Raw genomic sequence first — 18,399 nt, forward strand, 5'->3', positions numbered from 1 at the left:
AAGTCCCGCTTGGTGCCGACCTACCCGAGGGAGATAGTGTTCCCGAGGAAGATTTGGTCGTCTAGTGAACGACTCGTGCGCCCCCGGACCGCCTCGGCATGCTGGACAACTTGAGCTTGCACAGCAAAGTATGTCATGTCCAGCCCTCTTGGGACTGGAAGAACCAAGCTGATTGATAAATAGGCGTCCAGGGGCTTAGAAGCACTACAGTAAGCATCGAATTCTCTATAAGGACGTTTCCTCATGCAGCGCCATCGTTAAGACTTGGACTTTTTTGCTCTGGCCCAGACCGTTGAGCCCATCAACACAATTGCTCCCCAGCTTTTGCCTGTGCAGTTTTGTGACGGAGCATATGGTCAATGATATCGAGCAAGCCTCGCCCGGCGGGATAACAGCGACGATGCCCTCGACAAAATGGACAGACGTCCCTGGTGTTAATGACACCACGGCTGCACCTGAGTGATCTCCCCCTTGGACCACGGGAGGATCGTTCCCCAATCCCCAGGCTTGAACAAGTAATATATCGGCAGGATCGGATATCAAGAGAGGCGTCTTTATAAAGCCACGAAGTCGCGTTGCGCCTACTTCTTCACAACTCGTCGTCAGAAGCTGCCTCTTTGGGGACAAGACCAGTTAGTAGTCACCCAAAAAAACTATTTGAACGTAGACCTTTGGCTTGAATGAGCTCAGATTGAGACAGGGCGAATGGTGGACTGCGGGGGCGAGGTGGGCTGTTGCAAGGCGGGCGGGATGATACTAACCACAGCAGAGGACTGCAGTACCCTATAAGGTATAACATAGGGTCTAGAGGTCCGCCTTGAGCATGGCGCAGGGCTGAGGGACAACGATTTGGCGACAAATGGCTGTGGTGAAAAAGCCCGTTGAGAGGAGACGGCCATGGTGCAGCAGGAGCCGCCATTCACGTTGGCAGATGGCCGGTTTGGCGCCGTTGCAGGGTGGATCGCTGCCACTCGTTTCTGGACAGCCTCCGCTGCAACTGGATGGCCTCAGACAGCGGTCTTTACTGTCCAAACAGCAGCTTGCCAGGCGACCTGACTACGGTTTGGCTGGCCCAGTTGCGGCGACTTCTTCGCATTTGCACAGGAGTTCCCTATTGACAAGTGCCGAGTCGATACACTCTAGTGATACATAGTCGTTGAGGCCCTTCAGCCATTCGTCGTCCGCAGCAAGTCTTATTCCATCGCGATATCTGCTGGCAGATTAGTGCAGTACATTAGCAAATGGTGTAGAAGCAATCTCTAACCCTCTTTTCCAAGCGTTTTTGCTCGCGCTCTAGAGCCGCCGCATCCAGACGACCCAGGCGTTTAGTTGGTATCACCCAACCCGCATACCTTGATTCTGTCGGGCTGGGATTCCCACACCATAACGAAATGAGTAATACTATTTTCCAGATTACATTCATATAACTTCTGCTTAGATGCTATGTGGACATAAGCAACTCTCTGAAGCTCTTGGTTATATCGTGGCAATGACTATTCGCCGAACTACTTCGCTAAGTTCGCTTCGGGTGCCACACTCAAGGGGGCCCGCGGCTTCTGATCTAGTACCCAAGGCCGAGGCCATGCCGGACTACAGAACGATGCTCATAAACGACCCCGGCGTCGAGAACTTGACCATGGCTCGTCTGGGTCAGATCTGGGCCGCTTTCGAAGAGTCATCTGCCATTTCCGACAGCCACGGCGGCCCACTGCCGCCGTGGCCCGTCTTGTTCAGATCATTTGGCTCCTCCTTGAAGAAGATCGACTGAGTGCTGAACGGCCAAGGCAGCGGCGGTTGACAGACAGTGAGCTGTGGGAAAAGTTGTATACCTACAATAATGCCTGGAACGGGCTGTAGAGCCTCAGCCAAGGGTCTGTCCAGCACCGAATGCTGCCCGATCTGGACAACTTCAACAACACCGAGGGGCTACGGGTGATGGAAGTGGCGCACTGGCGAGCAGATGTACCCGAATATCGGCTGGCTGCTGCTGCTTTTGTGCGAGGAGTCGCTCTCGAAGTCAGAGAAGCCGAGAGAGGCCCATGGTCCTCTCCGTCGCCGGCGGTACTATTCGACGACAACATGCAGCTTGCCGCTGGAGATTTCGACCTGCCTATTAAGTGTGAAACATGGCCGTTTCCTCGTGATGCGGAGATCAAGGTACAACGGGTCCTGCTAGAGTGGAAGGTCTACGGGATCAAGGACCCAGAAATTTCACCAAGGAGCAGTGCGAGAGCCTTCCGAAGCTGCTCTCGCAAGAATCCAAACCAGCCAGGCTGAAAGCCCTCGACTGCCTCGGTTTCTACGAGACCCAGGCTTAGGTCTAAATTCCCACGTGTGCTTTGCCTTCTGGCCTGCTCCTAACTCGGTTTCAAGCCCATGTTCCTCGCAACCCTCATCAACCGGGGCAAGGTCAAGTTCGACCACGTTTGTATCTCGGTCGATCCCTTCCTCCTCCGGGGACAACGCTTCGCCAAGACCCTCACGCTCGCGAGTGCCGTCCGCCAGCTTCAGTATCTGGGCTGGCTGCAGACCACTAGACGATGCAGGGAAACGTTTAATGCACAGTCTGACAGATGCAGCTGCAAGTGGCCGTTACGTGGTGCGTGGGGAAGTGTAATGGCAGCATGACATCGCTTTCAGTTAGCTTGGCTGTCAGCCCGGCTGCTTGTGAAACAACCGTTCGTATTCTTTTGACGTCCAGTCCCTCTCACGTGGAATTGCTTCAGGCTTGCCCGGGTTGGGGAGCCTTGAAAGCTTGCGGTGGCAGCAGCTCCGTCCGCAACCCGAGCCAGACGATCCAATGAGAGTATTAGTAGAATGTACCGTAAGAGGGGAATTGAAAGTGACATAGCGGCCGTTACCTCTTCAATGGCAGCCACCGACTCGCAACATTGGTCCATGGTACGGAGTACGGCTCTAGAAGACCAAGCGGCCGTTAGCTAGACCGCTTCGCGCTTTTTGGTTTCAGTATGTCTTTCTTGAAAATGCATGTCTGGGAAAACGACGCGTGATCACAATTGCTGTCTTAGGGCCCTGGAGTTTTGAGGATTCCCATTGGTTCACGCTGATTGTTCGTTGTCGACCTCCTGGGGTTGTCGCGCGTTTGCCGTCGAGTGTCTCACTCGCTTGTCTAAATTTAACTACCTTCTCCCAGATGAAAGTAGACCAGAGCACGGTTAGTATATCTACATATACCGTCCATCATATCCTACGCCGGATCAATCATGCTAAATGATCAACGATGCAATGCACCGCCATATCACTTCATGAGACAAGCTCGCGGCACAGCGTTGTCGCCCGCATGTGTCGGATGACTGTTTCTAATTGGGCCAGCCTCGCTGCCCTAAAGCTATGCAGAGCACCGCCCTCCGTGTATGTGCAAGACTGCTACGAAGGGCATGTTATTCCGCGTGGCATTTAGTGTGCTGTGGATGTTGGATTCATTGGAGATACCACGCAACTCTAGAGGACGACCTACCTTATAAAGCGACAACGAGTTTGAAATTCTAAAGCAGTATATTGCATCGTGGATTATAGGTTGATCAACTAGGCGCAGGAGATGATGACCAGCAGGTCACATTATTTAGAACTCGCGAACTCGGACCACCTCAGGTACGGTTAGCTCGTATAAGTATGACAGCAGACGACTGGCAATGCCAGTCGAAGTCGATATCGCGCTCCATTGTCTGTTACAGCATAGGTAACTATACCGGCGCCGGTAACCAGCGCATGTGGATATATATTTGGAACAGGGCTGACTTTCAAGCCACGGCGTAGCACATAGGGATTGCTTGACTTGATTGGCACCGTTTGCGACGATCCGCCAGCTGTGGGCCAGCTGAATGAAGGGTTCTAGCAACACATTCGTGACATTGAGGTGTCGTCGGCATCTCTCTGCTCCTTTGACTAACCCCGCCGTGAAAACGATGTCAACCTATCCGACGAGATGAGACTAGACAGGAGTGAAGTGCACACGTCAGTCGATGCAGTGATATCCAGTGGCTGTCATATCCGGTGTGACTGAATGTGACAAACTATCCTTTAATCAGCCTAGAAGAAGCTGATTCAGTCTCATGTTTTGTTGCTCCGTATAGTCCTGGCGATCAAGACTGCGTTGGGGATTTAGACCTGGAAAGTGGAGGTCTCATGGGAATCAGCTCCGATGTATTCCTTATAGCCTAGGTCAAAATCTATATAATATCCTCATAGACCCTCGAAGTTCCGCAACAGAGACTACATCGCTATCGATTTCGATTGTCTTTGTTTTGACTACAAAATGAGACTAAGCATTTTTGCCATCACACTCCAGGCCACCCTGAGCTCGGCCAACATACGTCGTGACCTCGGCGTCAGGAACGTTATAGTTGCTGAGATCAAAGACGGCCACCACATTGACGAAGAGAACCAGCAGATTGTTTTCGTCAAGCCTGAATCGCCATTTCAGGAATCCTTCCGCTGCTCTCCAGAGAGCGGCAAAAAACTCACATACAACTCTGAGAAGACATTCGTTGCCTGCTGTAAGCCTGGGCAGTCTCTGCTTGGCAGTCCACAGGCTGTATTCGAATGCTGTGACTCCGGCTTCATACTTGCCGGAGCTGCGGGTACCGGCTATGCATGTTGTGCTTCGGGACAGATCTACGATGGTTCTACCTGCAAGCCGAAGGTGAAGATCTGCGAAAAGGGAAAGCAACTCGATGTCAACAACGAATGTGTTTGTCCTTCGGGCACAAGTGAGACGCCTGACGGCGGCTGCCGCTCAAAATGCAGCTCGGGTGTTTCAGCAGGTCTGCTCTCGCCAGGTGCGCATATGCTCATTGTTTAGAGACCGGCTAATCTGTCCTCAGGCAAGTGCTATATCTTCATCTCGGAAAACGGTTACCGGTTCGGCTACAACAATCAGGGCTGGTACAGCGCGGCCAAGGACGGCCCCGATCAACGATTCGGCAAGTTTCAACTCTGCAAGGACCAGGAATGCACAGCCAGCGGACAGATCAACCCAAACGATGCATTCCGTGTTAAGGATGTTCACGGTGATGCCAAGGGTGGGCAAAACGCCAACCACTGGCTCACCCATCCAAAGGACGCAGGAAATGTCAAAAAGACGCAGGAGTACTCAGATGCTGGTGTTTATGCCATCACCAAGTGGGCGTGTGGCAGATACTGTCTAGGCGGGCTTGAGACCGGCCTCGTTTCTTCTTATCCAAAGGAGGCGCTCTCAGCCATGTCCACCTCGGTTGACAAGCAAGCTTGTGTCCCCATCGATATCACCGAGATACCATGCGATATTCGCGACGCACGGAACAACTGCATGGCGCACGACCCCTCGAAGCCATGTCTGCTTGGCAAAGCGCCGGATCAACTTGATCAAGGAACCCACACGGACCCAGACGAGACCGCACCTGTCTCAGACGTGTGCAGTCGTAGCAGCGCAAAACCCATCAAAGACCGAGCAACCAGAGTGCACAAATGCGACACCAGCTATGCGGAGGAGAACTTCCCCTGCAGCAAGGGCAAGGAGCCACCCTGCCGCGGAGCTGAAGTCAAGGGCTGGTCGAGTGCTAAACTTCCGTGGGGAGGGGCATACAAACAGCCTGGCCCCCCAAAGCCCTTCGAAATGTGGGTAAACTATGATGACCCGGTGGTCATGAGTATTGTGGATGTTGAGGCACAGTCTGAGCACTTTCTTCTCAAGTTGGATGACGAGTTCTTGGGCGAGACAGGCGGCGAGGATGGCTACGTGAACAAGTACATTGGTGACTGGAACAATCCGGAATGGTGCCTCTTGAACGGATATACTCGCGGCTACTTCCGCATTCCAGCCGGTAAGTTCTCCCACGATCAAGCACCAAGAACAGTCATTAACAAAGAGGGAATGCAGGTCGGCATAAAATCACTATTGAGTGGCCACAGGGCACAGGAATGTACACCAGAAATAACGGTGCGCGTTGGTTGTACGGCATTGCCAAATACCGATTTGACCGGCTCTGCGACCCAACCAAATGCACATAAGTAGCCCTGAAGGCCGAATCCGAAGCAAGGAGATGTCGAGGAGCTGCCCAAGTGCGTAAGGCAAGTGTCGGTGGGAGATAGCAGCCGGTCGTTGTATGGAGTTCTCCGTTGGAGTTTAAGCTCGGCCGACCGTTGGCGGGTTCCTGTCTTTAGCGGTTGTAACTTCTCTGAAGAGTCTGGACGGGGTGATTGCATTTACCTTGACTGCCGGGCTTGCGCTCCAGCAATCTCTTGCCTTTCGTCTCTTTTGTTCTTCGAGGCTCTTCGTCACACGCCCTCCCCCCGGCCCAGCTGGGCAACGCAAAAGCAGCGGGGGATGGGGTGGCCGAGAAGCCTTGGGCGGGTAGGGAAATAATGACTTAATGACCAAAATAATACTCTTTGAAAAGAGTAGAGCAGCCAACATTTTCTCCTTTATGCTATGATTAGAACTTCCATATGATGATGCGAGTCTCAGGGAGCGCCGTTGATTTACTGAGATGTGGTTGGCGCTTAGGGTGTTCTTTTCATTGTTACCAGAGTGGTTGGAGGTGATGGCCACCAACCGCAGCGGAATTAAGTGTACATGCCTGACTCCATCATAGAGGAAGTGAAAGAAAAGGTAATGGCAGGCACGTTATGGAAGGCGCCCGGGGAAGACGGCCTACCCGGCGATGGTCTGGAAACAGTTATGGCTGGTGGACAAAGATCGGCGGCCGATGCATGGGCACCAGGTTGCCCGAATAGAATGGGCATCTGAACCCCAGCCGGACCGCTGCAATTTTAGTGTGTTCGCGCCTGACTTCAGTGCGGGAACTCACCGAAGGACTGTCTTCCGGACGGTAAGCTACATGCTCAATCATTCGTTTCAGCCGACAATCTTGGTCAAGCTAATGTTTGATGGTATTCTATATTTTGACAGAAAATGCATTGCTCTAAGTTGTCACTCGTTGAGTGCAAGACTTCTTTCTCCCGAATGTCCTTTTCTATCCTTCGCCAGATTTCTTCTACGCCGGACGCCCCTTCTATTACTGGCTAAAGGTTTGTCTCCCATCTCCTCAGCGACCTAAGCTTCGATGTCGTCGTTTTCTGCTTTGCTTTAACCTCCCAGTTGGCGACAAGATTATATAGTTTTCTTATATTAGAAGCAGCAATGGCGAAATACATTAGAACGGCTTAAAGCGGCCTAGGGCGAGGCAAGTGCCTATAGATGCAATGAAGCATGAAAGGCTTTCCGGGCTGCTGAATTATTCAATTTGTCATGACGACTGGCCTGTTTCTTCTCTGTCTATAATGTCACAGGGGATAAAACATAGAGATTCTGCTGACAAACGAGAAAGGTAATAGCCCCTTAGCAAGAGAAGAGTATAGATAGATAATGATAGGAATATCAATAGGATATCCACAGCGGGGTTTTGGTGGCTGATTCAGCGGCTGAGCGCCACAACACCGCAGTTTAGCGTCCGTGCCCTCAGCGGCTTCCAATATCCACCCTTGTCCACGGTCGGCCGTCCGGCCGACCGCCGCCCGGAACGCCGCGTCTTGAAGGGCTCTCAAGGCTCGACGAGCTCGTCAAATTACGAGGGGGAGGGGAAACAAAAATAGTGTATTTCTACCTCTTTAGTTGTACAACTTTTGCCTTTCTGTTGGCTCGGAGCTGTTTGCAAAATAAGTCCAGCGAGCAGCCGGTTTGCTGCTGTTGTAAGTTGACAATGTGCATCGCGGCCTCCTCGCTACACCTGTGGGCCTTCGCCACCTTGCGAATCTCCCTTATAACCTCGAGCCGTAACGAATACCACTGCAATTCATTTTGTCGCCCGGCGCGCCACCGGCTTCCGATCTACCGTCGAGGTCGGCAATGGCTGGCCCGCCTCGAAGGCCAACCGTCCACTCGCTCCAGAGCGCCTCGACCATTTTTACTGCTCGGCACATCTGATACCGTGGCGGTGGCTCTGTCTTAACCGTGATCGTATCTGTCGCCGTCGGGCTCGTGGCACGGCTATCAACAATGCTCGACTGAGCCGAGACGAATCGGCTTCCATCTCCTCGTCCTCCCTGCCCAACGACATCAACCACGGCCGGGGCCGTGGTGGCAGTGGTGGTCGTCGCGGCCGTAACTTGGAAGTTGAAACCATTCGAAAAAAGGGACGACTGGGCTACCGCAAGACGTTCTTCGGTGGCTCGAAGCTGCTCGCTTAGCTCTGTTTTAAGCTGGATCGTCCTTGCTTCGTTCCGCGCGTCGATGGATTTAAGATAGTCCGCGAGGACCGGCATCGCCTGGACTAGGACTGCAAGCTGGCTTGGACGCTCCTCTTCAAGGATGAAGTCCGATAGCTGGTGCGCGAACGGGGCGTAGGCCGGATGCCGGAAGACCGGGTGGTTCCAAACGGGGCTGCCGGGGTATTTCTTCATCAGGACAACGGAATCCTGCAAGACAACCTCCCGTAAATAGAAGATGAGGTTCGTCGAACCCATCGCTGCCAGGTCGTTCTCCTGCTCGGTACCGGGACCGAACCGGCCTCGCCAACGGTCCAGCTCGGGCCAGATCATCGAGAGCAGGACCTCCGGCGGCGTCACGCCGGCACGGCGTATCTCGAAGCATCCGGCCTGCGGCGGGTGCCCGGCCATCGTACGCATGAACTTGCGAGGCAACGAGTTCAGGTAACAGCCGACCATCTGCTCCTGGTTCCAACGACCCGCGCGACGGATCTGGTCTTCGCTAATCCCTTTAGTTCAGCCGTCCTCGCCCCGAGCTGCGGCCGACATGCGTCTTCTTCTGCGACGTGACGCCGGCGTAGGCGAAGGCCTTGACAACCCACTCGCGCTGTGAGTTGTACGAGAAAGCCGCCGTCCGGCCGGTGCCGTTACCCTTGATTAGCCGGATGTCGTACCACGAGGACCGCCTGCTGAAATCGGGAAACGGCTCACTACCGAGATCCCAACGATACAAGAGGTAGAACGAGAGGCCACCCAAGATGCAGATTAGCGGGTTCCTATTCCGATACGCGCCGGCGGTCTCGAGGCGGCCGTGCTGGTTCTGCTTGCCGGCTCGTGTCGTAAAGATGAGCGGCATGCACCGGGTCGAGCCCTCCCCGGCAAACTCAAAGGTGAATAGGTCTGAGATCTCTGCAGCCCGACGATCGCCGCCACGGGTGAGAAGATAATGGCCAAAGAGGAGATCCACGAGGGTCCGAAAATGACACTCGGGCGATGTGCCGCTGTGGGCCCACAGCTCGTGGCATACTCGTTCGAACTCGGACTCCGAGTAACCATCGAGCAGAGTATCGCGGCCTTTATCGGCATAGTTCTCCTGTCTCGTTGGGCGTCCCGGCGCTGTAGGGACTTGAGGTACTCTCGTACGTTGTCCTCGCGCGGCGACGGGTGCGTATTCATTCCGAGGGCCTTCTGCGTCCGGTAAAGATCCGTGATTGCGGTGACATAAGTTCGGACCGACCGCCAGGCCAGGCGGGTCTCGTCCTGCGGAGTATCAGTGGCGGCCTTGCGGCTCCTGACCTTCAAGGGCCGACCGGCCACCTCCTCGACGAGGAAGAGGAGGAGCTTCTCCTCTGACCGTAGCGCCGTCACAGTACTGTTTGTGGCGGCAGAATTGCTCGAATTCCTCTTGCTTCGGTGCGTACGCCGAGGTCGTATTCCTTGGCCGAGACTCGTGGATCGCAGAGAGGATCGTCTGCGCATTGGCGCGTAGCTCCGCGTCGTTTATCGCGTTCTGCCGGATGCGTTGGTCCACTCGTACGCTCGACGGCTTTGCGCGACTCCCTGCCCCTGCCCCTGCCCCGGCCGCTGCTCCTGCGAGCTTCGGCTTGGGCCCCTTTTGTCTTCGCCTTCCGTCGATTTGGCGTCCGGGCCATGGGATATATCGTGACGGGAAGACCAAGGCAAGCCTGCGAGTGACCACCAGTCCGGGTTGGAGCGGGGTGGCGCGCGGCGACGAGAGATGCCCTATCTAGCGATCACGATGCGCACCGCCTGGTCGGGTCGCCCGCTAAAATTCCAGTGGACAGGGCGCCGTAGCGAACGTGAATAGCGGCTTCTCCATCGAATCAGCGACGCAATCAGCGGGGGGCACCGATATCTGCGTATATCCACGGCGCGCGCCGTTCGGGTGGGGTGGATATCCGCAGATACGATTGGCCCGCCTGGTCGCTGATTCTCGGATTGCCCCACCCGACCAGATCAGCGGCGCTCAGCAAACCCTCGGATACCAATAGGATATCCACAGCGGGTTTTGGTGGCTGATTCAGCGGCTGAGCGCCACAACACCGCAGTTTAGCGTCCGTGCCTCAGCGGCTTCCAATATCCACCCTTGTCCACGGTCGGCCGTCCGGCCGACCGCCGCGGAACGCCGCGTCTTGAAGGGCTCTCAAGGCTCGACGAGCTCGTCAAATTACGAGGGGAGAAACAAAAATAGTGTATTTCTACCTCTTTAGTTGTACAACTTTTGCCTTTCTGTTGGCTCGGAGCTGTTTGCAAAATAAGTCCAGCGAGCAGCCGGTTTGCTGCTGTTGTAAGTTGACAATGTGCATCGCGGCCTCCTCGCTACACCTGTGGGCCTTCGCCACCTTGCGAATCTCCCTTATAACCTCGAGCCGTAACGAATACCACTGCAATTCATTTTGTCGCCCGGCGCGCCACCGGCTTCCCCATCTACCGTCGAGGTCGGCAATGGCTGGCCCGCCTCGAAGGCCAACCGTCCACTCGCTCCAGAGCGCCTCGACCATTTTTACTGCTCGGCACATCTGATACCGTGGCGGTGGCTCTGTCTTAACCGTGATCGTATCTGTCGCCGTCGGGCTCGTGGCACGGCTATCAACAATGCTCGACTGAGCCGAGACGAATCGGCTTCCATCTCCTCGTCCTCCCTGCCCAACGACATCAACCACGGCCGGGGCCGTGGTGGCAGTGGTGGTCGTCGCGGCCGTAACTTGGAAGTTGAAACCATTCGAAAAAAGGGACGACTGGGCTACCGCAAGACGTTCTTCGGTGGCTCGAAGCTGCTCGCTTAGCTCTGTTTTAAGCTGGATCGTCCTTGCTTCGTTCCGCGCGTCGATGGATTTAAGATAGTCCGCGAGGACCGGCATCGCCTGGACTAGGACTGCAAGCTGGCTTGGACGCTCCTCTTCAAGGATGAAGTCCGATAGCTGGTGCGCGAACGGGGCGTAGGCCGGATGCCGGAAGACCGGGTGGTTCCAAACGGGGCTGCCGGGGTATTTCTTCATCAGGACAACGGAATCCTGCAAGACAACCTCCCGTAAATAGAAGATGAGGTTCGTCGAACCCATCGCTGCCAGGTCGTTCTCCTGCTCGGTACCGGGACCGAACCGGCCTCGCCAACGGTCCAGCTCGGGCCAGATCATCGAGAGCAGGACCTCCGGCGGCGTCACGCCGGCACGGCGTATCTCGAAGCATCCGGCCTGCGGCGGGTGCCCGGCCATCGTACGCATGAACTTGCGAGGCAACGAGTTCAGGTAACAGCCGACCATCTGCTCCTGGTTCCAACGACCCGCGCGACGGATCTGGTCTTCGCTAATCCCTTTAGTTCAGCCGTCCTCGCCCCGAGCTGCGGCCGACATGCGTCTTCTTCTGCGACGTGACGCCGGCGTAGGCGAAGGCCTTGACAACCCACTCGCGCTGTGAGTTGTACGAGAAAGCCGCCGTCCGGCCGGTGCCGTTACCCTTGATTAGCCGGATGTCGTACCACGAGGACCGCCTGCTGAAATCGGGAAACGGCTCACTACCGAGATCCCAACGATACAAGAGGTAGAACGAGAGGCCACCCAAGATGCAGATTAGCGGGTTCCTATTCCGATACGCGCCGGCGGTCTCGAGGCGGCCGTGCTGGTTCTGCTTGCCGGCTCGTGTCGTAAAGATGAGCGGCATGCACCGGGTCGAGCCCTCCCCGGCAAACTCAAAGGTGAATAGGTCTGAGATCTCTGCAGCCCGACGATCGCCGCCACGGGTGAGAAGATAATGGCCAAAGAGGAGATCCACGAGGGTCCGAAAATGACACTCGGGCGATGTGCCGCTGTGGGCCCACAGCTCGTGGCATACTCGTTCGAACTCGGACTCCGAGTAACCATCGAGCAGAGTATCGCGGCCTTTATCGGCATAGTTCTCCTGTCTCGTTGGGCGTCCCGGCGCTGTAGGGACTTGAGGTACTCTCGTACGTTGTCCTCGCGCGGCGACGGGTGCGTATTCATTCCGAGGGCCTTCTGCGTCCGGTAAAGATCCGTGATTGCGGTGACATAAGTTCGGACCGACCGCCAGGCCAGGCGGGTCTCGTCCTGCGGAGTATCAGTGGCGGCCTTGCGGCTCCTGACCTTCAAGGGCCGACCGGCCACCTCCTCGACGAGGAAGAGGAGGAGCTTCTCCTCTGTGACCGTAGCGCCGTCACAGTACTGTTTGTGGCGGCAGAATTGCTCGAATTCCTCTTGCTTCGGTGCGTACGCCGAGGTCGTATTCCTTGGCCGAGACTCGTGGATCGCAGAGAGGATCGTCTGCGCATTGGCGCGTAGCTCCGCGTCGTTTATCGCGTTCTGCCGGATGCGTTGGTCCACTCGTACGCTCGACGGCTTTGCGCGACTCCCTGCCCCTGCCCCTGCCCCGGCCGCTGCTCCTGCGAGCTTCGGCTTGGGCCCCGCTTTTGTCTTCGCCTTCCGTCGATTTGGCGTCCGGGCCATGGGATATATCGTGACGGGGAAGACCAAGGCAAGCCTGCGAGTGACCACCAGTCCGGGTTGGAGCGGGGTGGCGCGCGGCGACGAGAGATGCCCTATCTAGCGATCACGATGCGCACCGCCTGGTCGGGTCGCCCGCTAAAATTCCAGTGGACAGGGCGCCGTAGCGAACGTGAATAGCGGCTTCTCCATCGAATCAGCGACGCAATCAGCGGGGGGCACCGATATCTGCGTATATCCACGGCGCGCGCCGTTCGGGTGGGGTGGATATCCGCAGATACGATTGGCCCGCCTGGTCGCTGATTCTCGGATTGCCCCACCCGACCAGATCAGCGGCGCTCAGCAAACCCTCGGATACCATTGAGCAGTCAAGTAAGTTAGTTTACTGCCAAAGGGGTTAGTGGTGCACCATTGGCACGTGCCTCTCAGTACTTAGGCCAAGACTCCGTCGCATGTCCCAACTAGGGGCTGCGACAAGACCTTTTCCCGGGTTGGGCCAGCACGGTAAGGCTTTCACGCATCAGTTAGCAGCTGCTATCCTTGCAGGGAAAAGCAATGTATACCATTAAGGAAAGCTGTGGAAGAGGGCAAAAAATGTCTCCAGAGCGTGAATCGAACACGCGACCTTCAGGTTTAACTGAACAATTACACTATTTGATGGGTTAATCGGATGCTGCGAGATATAAGGAACGGGAAACGTACGCCCGACGTGATGAACCAACTACACCATCCGGAGGAACAGATGTTGAACCTTCCGACGAAATTGAGCTATATATTGGCTTGCTGGCGATGGAGAGGGTAAGAGTCGGTGCAAACACATGGCCACCACCCCCCAAGATGCTTGCTAGAGTCAATTCTCCCTCAAGGGAATTCACTATTGTTTACCAGATCTAAGAAATGCTCTGACACGGGCGTGTAAGTGGCACAACCTGGCCATATCATAAGATCTAGCGTACGTTGACGGCTGGCTCTGAGTCATATTTGCAAGTCCCAGCGGGTCGGCACGATGATGATTTCTCGACAAACCTGCCTTCGGCTCTCTCTCAACTGGTTGGCTACAAGGCCACGGCGCCGCCGGCCCGGTAGCGTTACCGGGCGTCGCGGCGACCGGAGACGAGGCTGCTGCTTCAGTCGGGCGGGCTCTTCCGGGAACGGCGGTGGAGGTTATCAAGGTGGCGCTGCCCTCGGCGGCCACTGACGGCAGCATCGGCGAGGGCGACGAGGAGAGCGGGCGCGCGGGCCGTTGTAGCGGTCGGTTGCCGGTGTCCGGAGTAAGAGGCGTCACCGAAGGTCGGGGGCAGTTATCCAAGGCAAGGAACGTAAACCTCGAACAAAGAGAACCCGACGCATATATGGGTGACTTGATCGTATGGTGGAGAGCGCGTCTGTCCAGAAAATTGCAATGCCGTCCTGCAACGGAAGCACTGTACCTATGCAGGACTGGTGCCCTTGTCTACCATGGGCGTATGTCCAACGGCATGCCTCATCATTTTTTTTTGGTAGAAGATCAATACGTCCCAAGTTACCAGGAGTCCAACGGCCAGCGGGGATGCGGCGCTGCCGCCCAAGTGATGAAGAGATTCGCATCTCTGCAACAGCGGCGACAACGACGATTGTCATCGCTCGTGGCCCTTGTCAAGCATCCTCTAAACTCGGTGAGCGGCTGTGGGCCTAGGCCGCCACCTCGTCCGCTCGCAGGACACTGCTCTCGTCAACAGCGTGGCCGACACGGCGAGGCACGCGGCCGCTGCCCGTGGCTATAGAGAGGAGTAAATGTGCCAAGACAAGGCCGAAATCCAATGATGAAGTTGAGAAGTAAATGAAGGTGATAGCCTAGAGCCCGGTCAACCAATTGACGCCGAACCTCTGCAGCAACGAGGGTGATTTGTCGTTTAATGACTCGGCGACCTGTCGCTGGCTATCCCCAGGAGAATCAGGAACATCCGAGATTTTACTAAAGGGCCTCGTCTTCTCAGTCCCGTCGTTCAGCGTAGCATTCGCGTCACCTGGTTCAACCAGACGGACGCTGACATCTCACCTACATGAAGAAGCTGCTCGCCGGCGGATGGGCAGCTCCTGAAGTACTTTAGACGGGACAATATCATCGCGACTCCGCTGCTGCAGTCCGTCCTGCGAGCACCGGCAGCTTCTCCGCTATAGAGGCCGTCCTGGGCACTTGTACTTGGGGTGTAAGGCCGGACTCTATCGTAAAGGTCTCCAAGGGGTTCTGAGGAAACGTTACAATGCTTCCTCGTAGACTAGAAATAAACCGGGTTTAAGGAGAGCAATGGCACCACTTGTGCGTGTTGTTCGCTTTCACAAGGGCTCAACGCGGTGTGCAGTTTCCAGCCTTGGATTTTTTGCTTAGTGGTAAAAGTTATCTTGCAACCAGACGATGGTGAAGTAATAAATCGGCCGCGTTAGGTCATACCGATAGGTTGAACGATGACCCGGGTTACCGCAAATGTCGTTGAAGAATTTCCTTTATGGGAGTCTCCAGAAGCAACGGTTGGCGATTACACGGCATGCGAGGGATAGAAAACAGCCAAGTGGAGGTCGGACCGCAATCTGAAGGAGTGGCGATGATGGGATACTAAAGCACAATTGTATAAGGTAAGGCCCTCTTATTTCTGAAGCCGCTAATGGTTCAGCAACACAATGAACTCATACAGCAGCAAATAAAAAAGAGCTGCGAATACCCGTGTCCCAGCTCTTACGCATTCGTCTCGACACCGCCGTACGAAGTTGACTTGGGCAACTTGTCCCACGGCGCAAAGACATTCTTGGTCCCCTTCTTGAGCACCCTACCCAGCTCAGGACAATGCCTCACCAGGACGTCCTTCATCGTCGTGTGCTGCACCCAACGCAGCCCCTCCTTGCTGTACGTCTCCTCGTTCCACTGGTCGGCAAAGAACCTGTCGCTCTTGAGCCTGCCGCTCGCCATGACGATGAATACGCGAAACGCCGTCTCGCTGAAGCCGAAGCCCTTGGGCAGCGGCTCGCTGTGGGACCCAACGAGCGTGTCCACGGCCTCAATGTCGTCATCGTAGGCCTCCCGCAGCTCCTGCGCGAGCTCCTTGTTGCCGCCAGTGAGCTCCTCAAATGTCTTTGGTGTCGACATTCCAAGCAGGCGACGGAACTGGTTGTACCGCGGGACGCCGCGCTCACGATCACGCAGGATGTCGACGGTGCCCATGTCCCGGAACTGGCCGTCGGGCGTGCGAAGGCGGCGGAGGAACTCGGGGTAGTTATTATTGGTAATGGCGCCCGCGTAGTTGATACCAAACGAGTAGCAGGCATCGTCGAGGCCAAGTCCTGCATCAAAGGGCTTTCGAGCCTTGCTAAAAATCATCTCCTCGGTGGGCACGGTAGAGTGGTGGTTGCCAGAGGCGGCTTTGAAGAAGGCAACGTTGTCTGCGGGCGTCAATGTTAGCTCGAGATGCATCATGGAAGGGCTCGACGGTGCAGCTTGCCTGGAATCAGAGAATGCATCCTGTACACGGATACAAACTCCTCAGTCAGGGAATATGGAACGCCAAAGTAGTCGACGCCCGACCCCGGGATGCCGCTGACAGACTCGCTCGTCTTGGATATTCTTCCGACCAGCTTCGTCAGCGTCTCGCCAGCAAGCCCCCACCAGTTCGCCTTCATGCCAATCTTGAGAGCAGGATGGGCCAGCACGGCAGGCGTCCACTCGACGGTGTGTATCTTGGCCATCAATGCACAGTTGACCAGCCGAGCCGTGTCGAAGAGCTTGTCACTGGCCCAAGGTTAGAGGCCGGAAAGCCATGGGACAAGGGGCTACATACCCAGACCAGTTCGGATGCGCCTCCCGGAGCATGTCACAGATGGCATTGTGCTCGAGCACAAACAGTGAGTGCAGCATCTCTAGCCCGAGCCACCAGTTGTCGTAAAAGCCCGTGGTGGGTATGCCAGTTGCGTCGTGGGGAAGCGTGCCCAGCATGCCGTCTTCGGACATGGCCAGCTTGCCATCCGGATGCTGGGCTCGAAGCATATGTGTGGCAGCCTCGCTCGAGCCGTAGACCTGCGACGCGTCCCACCACGACGTGTTTTCGTTTCTGTATCCCGGGGTCTCGAAGTCTGACGGATCGAGAATGTCGTCGGTCTTGGTCTTGGCTAGCTTCATGTGACCCTGAGGCCAGGCGTCGCCAGGGGAAAGGGGGATATCAAACGAATCGTTGCTCTTGGGCAGCAGGCTCGGTCAGCGGCAGCAAACATACTTTCGAAGACGAGTCAATAAATAGACAGACCTTTTGGTGACTGAACCAGTCGTGGGTCTGGAACTGGATCCACGCGGCCGCCAGCAGGTTCAAACCAGTTGCCGGTATGAAGCCTTGCGCCCTCCTGGCCATGAACCTCTCACTAATCATGCGCGGGTTCGGGGTCCAGAGCTCCCTCTCCGTTGGCTTTTTGCAGTGCTCGCGGGGGAATTGGCGGCCAAAGCGCATGCCGGCACATCCCATACGCGGCATGTCGAGCGAGTTGAATTTGCCGTCCGAGTTGCGGGCATGAAGGAAGCGCTCGTCCGTCAGGGGGTCGTCGAGGCTGTTGCCCTGAGTTTCGGTAGAGGCATAGCCATCGTGGAGGTTGTTGGAGCGGAGGGAGACGCGGAGGGCGACGAGGTTGAAAGCGCCAAGGAAGCCGGGCAGCCTGTGCCAGGGGACGACCTTGTTGACGACGTCAAAAACTTTGACGTTGATGCGCTCGATCAGGCTGGGCCGGTAGCTGGGAATGTCCATGTTGATGGCAGTGTGGTTGGGCGTCGAAGCGGTGATGGTGGTCCAGTGTCTGAAAGATCAAGTGCCTGTGGAAGCATCAGACACAGCTGCCACTGATGAGTCGAGGCGGGTTGGCGTCCCCTACAGATTCTATCAACGTCTTTATCTGGTCCTACCCGCAGAATAAGCGAGCCATGGTCTCGGCTGCCAGCCATGACACGGCCATCTTCAGGTATTTACTGGAAGGAGCGAGTGCACCGGGATTTGCTCCGAGGCAAGTACTGTCTGATGTTAAGGGCTCAGCTTCGAGGCGTGGACGATGCTGTGTAACCAAGAAGTCACATTGACTGGCCCATCACTTTGCCAGCGACATGGGAGCTGACACGTTGCTTTCAACTGCCTTTTGCCGCTCGCTTGGAGTGCCTTCTTGCCGACCTTGATGAGGGGAGTGGTCAGCAAAGGCGAAGCATTGTAGACGAGCTTAACGCTGCTGCTACAGGGTTAGCTTTGTGTCTGCCACGTAATGGACTTGTCAAGCTGGTAAAATACCGCTACACCATGCAAAATAGGGGCACCCCCATTGGAGGTGCTACTAACGCGTATCATAAATCCTTTCTCTGCTCTGACACACTCCCTAGGTTGATAGCTGTACTTGTGCGGCCAGCAAGCTACCCTTGGAGCCCGGTAAGGACTTGTCTGGCAATATGTACTGTCCATTCTCCTTCTTCTCCGACTTCTTCCTGGCAGCGATCTCCACTCTATCTGCCGTGGCCGCCTTCTTGGCCGCCCCGGATGTGCCCTCGAGGGGGCTCGAGATGAAGTCTTCGCCCTCCTTGGACTCGGCGTTGTCGGCAGAACCGCTCTCACCCATGCCGCTCTCGTTGTCGGCGGCGTCGTCGACGAAGGAGTTATCGGTTAGCTACCTTGGTATCCCCAAAATCGGCGGAGACGAGGACGTATCACGCCCAAGCGCTTGG

General features: G+C 56.0%; 4 protein-coding genes and 1 non-coding gene across 5 annotated transcripts; 1 reads left to right on the forward strand and 4 right to left on the reverse strand.

Annotated features, from left to right (window-relative positions):
• Positions 1–4,276: 4,276 nt before the first annotated feature.
• HRG_06242 (uncharacterized protein) lies at positions 4,277–6,009 on the forward strand (the record flags this gene model as incomplete). The annotated part of the gene is made up of 3 exons (XM_044864713.1): positions 4,277–4,784; positions 4,845–5,822; positions 5,879–6,009. The coding sequence occupies 3 exons, from the start codon at positions 4,277–4,279 to the stop codon at positions 6,007–6,009; spliced, it is 1,617 nt and encodes a 538-aa protein (XP_044721245.1).
• A 2,261-nt stretch (positions 6,010–8,270) lies between these two features.
• HRG_06243 (centromere DNA-binding protein complex CBF3 subunit) lies at positions 8,271–9,857 on the reverse strand (the record flags this gene model as incomplete). Its single annotated transcript, XM_044864714.1, has 5 exons — positions 8,271–8,380; positions 8,460–8,670; positions 8,753–9,298; positions 9,349–9,554; positions 9,743–9,857. 5 exons carry the CDS (start codon positions 9,855–9,857, stop codon positions 8,271–8,273), a joined length of 1,188 nt encoding a protein of 395 aa, XP_044721246.1.
• A 1,238-nt stretch (positions 9,858–11,095) lies between these two features.
• On the reverse strand, positions 11,096–12,686 carry HRG_06244 (centromere DNA-binding protein complex CBF3 subunit; the record flags this gene model as incomplete). The annotated part of the gene is made up of 4 exons (XM_044864715.1): positions 11,096–11,205; positions 11,285–11,495; positions 11,578–12,123; positions 12,174–12,686. The coding sequence occupies 4 exons, from the start codon at positions 12,684–12,686 to the stop codon at positions 11,096–11,098; spliced, it is 1,380 nt and encodes a 459-aa protein (XP_044721247.1).
• A 594-nt stretch (positions 12,687–13,280) lies between these two features.
• On the reverse strand, positions 13,281–13,419 carry HRG_12095. The gene has a single exon. It is a non-coding gene; the product is annotated as a tRNA-Val (tRNA).
• Positions 13,420–15,396: 1,977 nt separating this feature from the next.
• HRG_06245 (peroxidase domain-containing protein) lies at positions 15,397–17,443 on the reverse strand (the record flags this gene model as incomplete). The annotated part of the gene is made up of 4 exons (XM_044864716.1): positions 15,397–16,097; positions 16,157–16,443; positions 16,493–16,887; positions 16,955–17,443. The coding sequence occupies 4 exons, from the start codon at positions 17,441–17,443 to the stop codon at positions 15,397–15,399; spliced, it is 1,872 nt and encodes a 623-aa protein (XP_044721248.1).
• Positions 17,444–18,399: the final 956 nt, after the last annotated feature.

The sequence above is a fragment of the Hirsutella rhossiliensis genome, assembly GCF_020360975.1.
Source record: "Hirsutella rhossiliensis strain HR02 chromosome Unknown scaffold00005, whole genome shotgun sequence".
NCBI lineage: Eukaryota > Fungi > Ascomycota > Sordariomycetes > Hypocreales > Ophiocordycipitaceae > Hirsutella > Hirsutella rhossiliensis.